This window comes from Branchiostoma belcheri, unplaced genomic scaffold, assembly GCF_001625305.1.
Source record: "Branchiostoma belcheri isolate BF01 breed outbred unplaced genomic scaffold, Haploidv18h27 scaffold1, whole genome shotgun sequence".
NCBI classification, from domain to species: Eukaryota; Metazoa; Chordata; class Leptocardii; order Amphioxiformes; family Branchiostomatidae; genus Branchiostoma; species Branchiostoma belcheri.
This window is the reverse complement of record NW_017802379.1, coordinates 7,847,536-7,855,464: the sequence shown is the minus strand read 5'-3', so window position 1 is coordinate 7,855,464 and position 7,929 is coordinate 7,847,536. Positions and strand designations below refer to the sequence as shown.

Below are 7,929 nucleotides of genomic sequence, written 5' to 3'. Positions count from 1 at the left end.
AAAGGGATATCGGTACCCCTTTTCAAGACGACTTTTTTCTGTATAGTCAGAACACACAATTTTATGTCATTTAGGGAAGAAAGAAGAGTATTTTAAAGTCTACTTTTACAAGGAATATTAGCTCAAGTTTCTAGACTGGAATCTGGAATAATGATAGTGTTGCCCGACGACTGGTATCCAGGTTATCGTGGTTGGGTCAGGCTGTCTTCGGGGCTCTAGTAGTTTTTCCCCGCGCAGCTCAACTGTCGTCCCCGGTACCGGTGGTAGTTTTAAGCTTGTATGAGCTTTGGTAATGGTTTTGAATGCATGGGACCTGATTAGCACACCACAATAGCGTGGTGGGGCTAACTGAACTCCCGTCGTGAAAAACCTTACTACCGGGAACCTAGCTGAGTCGGGCGGAGAAGAGCTCCTGCAGCCCCGAAGAGAACCCGGCCTAACCACGATAGTAATGGATACGCTCTCCACAGTTGTACGGGAACTAGTGGCTAGTACTAATAGTAGTAGTCGTACTCAGACAGGCCGTAGCTGGGACTGTCTCCGGGCGGGGCGTGCGCCTCCCCCTGCCCGCCCGCACTGGCCGGGTCGAACTGCTGGCACAACATCGGGTCGCTGTACGTCTCTCCTGCTGCATGTGCCAGGAGCTGAGGAAAGGGGGGAAATACGTTGGGGTAGTTGCTCTGAGTAGTCGACAGTTGCACACATTGTAACTTAAAGGCATCCAATGCAATTTCAGAGCGACAATACAAAGGATATTCTAGATGAGAAAATCTGACATGTACTGCCATTACTTATGTACTTTACCAACTCAGATGAACTTTCATGCCAAACAAGTTTGACGTTGTCGTTGTAGTCCTTCATAATTCCGTTACACTGTCATGCGAATGTTCTGTTCTATACGAAGTACCACAACGACAAGTTTCCTCTTCCGTGTTAACCAAGTTTGTCGTTGTGGTCCTTCGTACATTCCACGACACAAACCAGACCAACTTTCACGCGAAGGCTCTGTTCTGTACGAAGGACTACAGAGACAAGTGTCGTCGTCTGCGCAAACAAAGTTTGTCTTTGTGGTCCTTCGTAGTTACCTGCCAGGCTGTCCAGGTGTCTTCCTTGACGCCCTGCATGCAGGTTTGGGAGAAGCAGCGGTAGCTGTGTGCGCGTGCGCGACAAGGTGTCCACGGGGCTCCAGCCGTCATACGTTCCGCGTACAGACAGTGTTCAAACTCCGACTTCTCACAACGTACTACGGGAAAAATACCATATAGAACTTTATTGCACGACAATTGTATAAGGTACAAAGTATGGCAACGGCTACTGAACAAAGTACGAAAAGAAAAGGGTATAGAAGGAGATCTCAGACCTGCATGAAATATTCAAACGTAAATATTTTTTTATTCACACACACACACACACACACACACACACACACACACACACACACACAGACACACACACACACACACACACACACAAACACACACACACACACACACACACAGGCAGACCCAAAATAATACCTCCATTTTTCATAGAGGTAAAAACACCAAGTCACATTCACCTTCAAATAAGTCCTACAGGACGAGAGTAAGAAGTTACATAGTAAGAACGTTCACATTTTTGTGTGCCGTATACGGTGGCTAGGGTGGTTCGAATGTTTAACCCCTCCATTTTAAAGTGAGTATCGACTTCAAGACATGAGACAAACAGCACTTTGGACTAAAAGCATGCCGCGACGGCATCGAACTCCGTGTTAATGTACTGTCACAGTGGTACGTACCGGTAGAATCATTATGTGAAACTGATGAGCATGCCAGTTCTTTTTTTGGTATCTGGTCTGCATTTTTTTCAAAGACCCAAATAATAAAACAAACATGACAATGCATTGACGCGAAATGATTCAAGGACATTAACTGCACACACAACGATTTCTACGCCCCTAATCGAAAATTAATGAGATTTAAATCCAATGCAATTTTAGGGTGGTAAGACAAAAATATTTTGGATGAGGAAATCTGTCAGAAATTAACATTTATTTAGCACATTTTAGTAATCATTTCATACTTGAATTGTTTGAAATAACCCGATAACAGATAAATGAGGCATCTCTTTATTTTTGGGTACCACCCGTAAATAGCCAGAACCAGCCTCGATACAAAACAAGCAACCGTTTTCCATCAGCGACGTCGCAATTTTGCGTCACAGATATCAGTATGCTGTGATATAGGATTGATTCAACTTTTAACTACATTAAAAGAATGACATTAAAAGAAAATTGACAACGCAGTTTTCCCGCTCTGAAATTGCCTTAAATGAAACTCCAATCCTCGGGGATTCAATAGCTTTTACTCTATACAAATCAGACCCGATGGCAATGTCAGATACACACATACATCTGACATAGTGTTAATTGGTGCTCTGTTCTCTGGAGAAGAAAACTCCCGTATCTATTGACTTTGAGTCTCGTTTCTCCGTCCTCTTTTATGGAAGATGACCTACGGATCGTTTTGCCTTTCATGTGGGTTTCTCGTTTGCCTTACAGTCGGTGAGAGTTGGTTCTGGCGACAGCTCACAGACAGAAGTTTTCCCCCGACAGTTGCTTTGCACCGTGTCCAATTAAACAAGGCATCCAAAGGAAATGCAGGGCAACAAAAATATATTCCGGAAGAGGGAATCTGTCCGATATTGACATTTACTGACATTTTTAAAAGCAAATTTTCGTCATCATTTCATACTTGAAGCGTTTGAAATAGCCTGAAAACAAGCTATGTGACGCGCTTTTTTTGGGGGGGGGCGGGGCTACCACCAATAAATGGCTAGAACCAGGTTGCGATTCGGTCGGGTTGGCTACTGTTCGGCTGGCTAATGTTTCAAGACGTTTAAAACATTCGGATGTTTACGGGGAGCTAGTCTATGGCCGGCTAATGGTTGGCTGGCGTTTGGGAGTATGTCGGGACGTGGTTGGCAGTAAAATTTGACTCAAATTTAACTCAATTTTTTTTTCAAAATTTAACTCAAGTTTTCTCTGTTTTGTGTATTTTTGCCACATAATGATTGTACAAATCAGTGCAATTCAGCTTGTTGTACATGCACCTCATGCTGCGAGGCTGATTTTCTTAATAACTGTAAACTGTAAAGACAAAGTCAAGTTCATACCAGGCCCAGGATACAAACCTTGAAACATCGGCTTGAGGCTGCGGAGGTCGATGTGTGGACAGTAGGGTTTGATGGTGACGTTCAGCAGCCCGGCCGCCACGGTCTGGACAACCCGCATCACCCGGGGGGAGCAGGCGAACGGCGCCGAGCCTAGACACGTCACGAACTCCTGGAATATAACCACGGTAACGGGTAGGTAGAGGTAGAGTTACAGGTACAGGTAGAGTTACAGGTACAGGTAGAGTTACAGGTACAGATAGAGTTACAGGTACAGGTAGAGTTACAGGTACAGGTAGAGTTACAGGTACAGGTAGAGTTACAGATACAGGTAGAGTTACATGTACAGGTAGAGTTACAGGTACAGGTAGAGTTACAGGTACAGGAAGAGTTACAGGTACAGGTAGAGTTACAGGTACAGGTAGAGTTACAGGTACAGGTAGAGTTACAGGTACAGGTAGAGTTACAGGTACAGGAAGAGTTACAGGTACAGGTAGAGTTACAGATACAGGTAGAGTTACAGGTACAGGTACAGGCACAGGTACAGGTAGAGTTACAGGTACAGGCACAGGTACAGGTATAGGTACAGGCACAGACACAGGTATAGGTACAGGCACAGGCACAGGCACAGGTACAGGCACAGGTACAGGCACAGGCACAGACACAGGTATAGGTACAGGCACAGGCACAGGTATAGGTACAGGTACAGGCACAGGTACAGGCACAGGCACAGACACAGGTATAGGTACAGGCACAGGTACAGGCACATGTATAGGTACAGGCACAGGTACAGACGCAGACACAGGTATAGGTAAAGCTGTACAGGTGAAGGCACAGGTACAGGTACAGGCACAGGCACAGATACAGGTACAGGCACAGGTACAGGTACCATGATTGAGTTAGAGGTACAGGTAGTCCCATAACTTTTTTGCGGGGCAATGGGGTGTTAAAGCCCCTGGTACACATAGCCGAAATTGCCGAACTCCCCTAACCCGGGTTTGGAGTAGGTTGTATGAAATAAAGTCGACTGGTGTCAGGCAAGGTCGCATCGGCTACTACCAGTATTCGGTTGCGGCGGTTTCAGGATGTTAAAAACATTCGTGGGTTGATCGGGAGCTTCGGCTATGGTTGGCAGGTGTTCGGCAGTATAGTAAGTCAGCAGAACACCAGCCAACCATTCGGGAGTACGTAAATCAGCAGTGTTCGGTTGTCAAATTTGACTCAAATTTAACTCAAATTCGTTTCGATTCGTATGTAGACAGGGCCTAAATCTGGCCAGACTGCCAACTTCAAACGGCCTTGGTCGGCTGGTGTTCGGAAGCGATGAAAGCAGGTGAAGGTGCTGAATGTGTGACAACCACGCATAAACAACGTCATCGTGTTGGTAAATCAATATATACTGGGTTCTTATCTACATACGGAACAAAAAGATTTTTTTCTGCCGACGTTTCGGCAACCGTCACTTTTGGTCACCCTTCCTCAAGGCCGTGCAATCTCTACATACCGATACGTCACAAGGATGAGAAGAGTCAAGGATGAGAAGAGTTCGTGCGTCAAGCCCCGAGGCTATAGTCGAAAGGTTGCCAAAACGTCGTAAGAGAAAATCCATTTGTTGTGTAGATAAACACCCACAGTAAATGCATTTGATATAGAATGAGCATTCGTCCTTCACTGTTCTACAACAGACGTCCTTGTAAAATGGACATGTGTGACCAATATGTTGTACATGTACATGAGTTCCGTAGATATTCATGAAAAGCATTGCATAGATATTGATAACTCCCTATTTGTTGTCAAATTCAACCCACAGTAATTTAATCAACGTTGAGCATAAAAATGCCCCAACACCTCAAAACAAGCTGTTTAACGTCAACAGGATCATTCCGATGCCTTCCTGTCCTATGCAAATTAAATGGAGCTTAGGCCCCAGGATTCGCAATGCATCCTGGGGATATGGGAAACTCGTGAATATGCCTCACCTGTTCGGCTCCGCAGAGATGTTGCAGCAGTGCATCCTGGGATAGCCCCATCATCTCCCTGTCTAGTCTGGAGTAGCTGTCAGCCTGCTGGCGTACACAGCCAGCCGTCACACGGACTTCACATAGCCGCGGGGCTAGTATCAACACCACGGTACTGTTAGGCAACGACAAGTAAGTTTTATGGATGGCATCAGCGCGCCTGACTTTGGAGAAAAAAACAAGAACTTTTGTTGCCCTTTGACAGTAGTCAACATGCCGAAAATGGGTAAAATGGCATGCCCTGCCATGCTGGAACGTGTATGGCAGATAGATATGAAGACAGGAGACAAGACAAGGCTCTGATTTATTGTTTTGCCTTTTAAGTTGATGCAGTGATGTATTCATTCCTTTCATATGTGACGTTTCCACTGAATCAAAACTATTTCTACAATGATTGAAAATTTTTATTTTTCAATGACAATGGATGTTGTAATAGATCACAATATAGGTATCATTCATTGTTTAGCAAAGTTTATAATGTCAAAATTTGAAAATGAGGGAACCTTGTTTTTTGGCCGCCTTGTTTTTTTCGCCCTCTCGCATTAGATTTCTAGTCTGCGAAGGATGCCATCCATTAAATTTACTTACTGTGGCCTTATCATGTAAACCCGTGTACACGTCGAGAATAAAGGTTGTACACATAACTCAACCACCCACCGCGTTCATGTAGAAGAAATCAAACTTCTACTTCACACAACTTATCAATGTTAGCATTAAGTCAACTATAAAGCCATTGCTTTCAACTATAACATTTGAGAGGAAAGCTACGTGGGAGTAAGAATGCTTTGATATTTGTAACTTACGTTCCAACGAAAGGACCCGGTCTCCAAGCAACTTTTCAATCTGGAAGAAAAACAAATGTCGAAATTTGTCCAATAGTTATAGGATAGGCGCTACCAACTGACCCGGCCGAAGGGTCTAGACCTTTTCAGCCGAGTGTTTAGAGCGTCGGCATGTGGACTAGTGCGCGGTTTCGAACCCCGACCCTGGTTTCTTTCTGTTTCTACTAGTACTGCTCGCCCCTGTTTCTTACATACTGACAGTAAGGCTGTAAAATTGGGTTGAACGTGTAGCTTATGCACGTTGGGAAACAGCAAAATTGAATGAAAAAAACTTGCTATAATCTTGCAACATATGGAGAAAAAATCACTGTAATTAGACACCGTTTTTCACTTTTCACGTTTGAGCGTTTGGAGGAAAAGAATTTGCACGTACGATTGGAGGCGGCAAAAATACGATAACATGCGGACCACTGCATGCTGTATAACAACATATGTGAAAGTCCTGAAAAAATCCAGACAAGTGTTCATTCCTAATGTCCGTATAACGCACATTTTCTTTTAAGGCCAGACCATACTGACTTATCTTCTGGAGATGCCAAAACTATGGGGAAGGGTGAAAAAAATCCAGACAAAAATGCTACTAAACCACGGGGATACAAACCTGGTGATGACAAACACAGAAAAACGTGCATCAATCAAGCAACAAATCTTCCTTTGTACGAGGTAGGAAAATGATCAAAGAAGTAGGTTGTCTTGTTCTAAGACTGACATGTTGTTCACGTCGCTATGATGCATACTGCTTTCATGTTATTTGATGAAAAGAAACCATCTATACGCCAAAAAGCAGTTACTAAAGCAACTGGATATGATTTTGATAGTTTATAAACCTGCATTTCTCCTCTGGTCTCACTGACGAAAGCTAGTGGATGCTAGCTGAAACGTCTGACCGTTTCCAAAATCATATCCAGTTACTTGAGTAACTGCTTTTTGGCGTATCGTATTACCTAGATGTCTAACCTTCATCGACAAACCATCTATAGCTTACCAGCCTTTTCTGGAATTTATGAAGCGGCACCACACCACAGTTTCGCGGAGCATCCGAGGGGGTGATTTTTGGCCGTGTGCGCACTGTAGCATTTTACACGAAGAGATGTTGTCTATTATCAGGCTGATTTTTTATAAGGATGTAGCACTTTTACGGCCGTGTACCAGTTCGCTGGACCGGTAGTTCCAGACTTGTAAAAATGTTTAGGTTCAAGTCCCCCAAAAACCTAAAAGCCAAGAACAGATTACGGACGTATTGCAAAATGAAAACATTTCACATACCCTTTTCTTTCTAAACCACCAAAAACCTTCCATAGGTTGCAAAATCTGTGCTGCAAAATGAGGAAAACATTGCCATCTGGCATCGTCAAGTGTCGGCCTACATGTTATGTGGCAACAATTTTGTCCATACAACATTGCAAGGTTGTCAACATGCAATTTTGTACATGCCATGGGTTTAGATCCGGACTTACAAGTCCAGAATTGAACCTAAACCTCTGGACTTGAATTTGGACCTGGACGTGGGTTTAGGTACACAGCACTACTAGTCTTACCTGTTGTGTTCTCTTCACCTGTCCCCAACCTTTCATAGCGACAGCCATGTTCAGCACCAAGGACAGAACCACCAAAACACACCTTCTAGAGGTCTTCGCCATTCCTTCTATGCTGGAGAGTAGTACTATAAGAGAAAGACTATTGCTGAAATACTTGTCGGAGCAGGCTGTTTTATGTACTGAATACCACCGACCTGTAGTGACGTTACTGACGTGTGATGACGTATTTGCTAATTAGAATACGGCCACCCTCCAGGTAAGAAAATCGTCCTTAGATGAAAGGCTGATTTTGATTGGTCTTTGGTTACAGGATGTGCGTCAATGCATGGGGCTATAATGAACATTTCCTGAACGTTGATGAAATCATCTCTTTAACGTCTC

General features: G+C 44.0%; 1 protein-coding gene across 1 annotated transcript; it reads right to left on the bottom strand.

Annotated features, from left to right (window-relative positions):
• LOC109462659 lies at positions 1 to 7,929 on the bottom strand. The gene is made up of 6 exons (XM_019759222.1): positions 7,549 to 7,929; positions 5,972 to 6,011; positions 5,130 to 5,263; positions 3,172 to 3,322; positions 1,086 to 1,243; positions 1 to 644 (listed from the first exon to the last, which is right to left on the bottom strand). The coding sequence occupies exons 1-6, from the start codon at positions 7,648 to 7,650 to the stop codon at positions 495 to 497; spliced, it is 735 nt and encodes a 244-aa protein (XP_019614781.1). The 5' UTR covers positions 7,651 to 7,929; the 3' UTR covers positions 1 to 494.

Bases quoted from the DNA above. Each gene is read 5' to 3' on its own strand.
- LOC109462659 (XM_019759222.1), bottom strand. From the start codon at position 7,650: ATGGCGAAGACCTCTAGAAGGTGTGTTTTGGTGGTTCTGTCCTTGGTG. The intron at 1,244-3,171 runs GTTTGTATCCTG...TTTTTCCCGTAG, and splicing joins CCTCAAGCCGATGTTTCAAG to TACGTTGTGAGAAGTCGGAG. The intron at 645-1,085 runs GTAACTACGAAG...CCCTTTCCTCAG, and splicing joins ACACCTGGACAGCCTGGCAG to CTCCTGGCACATGCAGCAGG.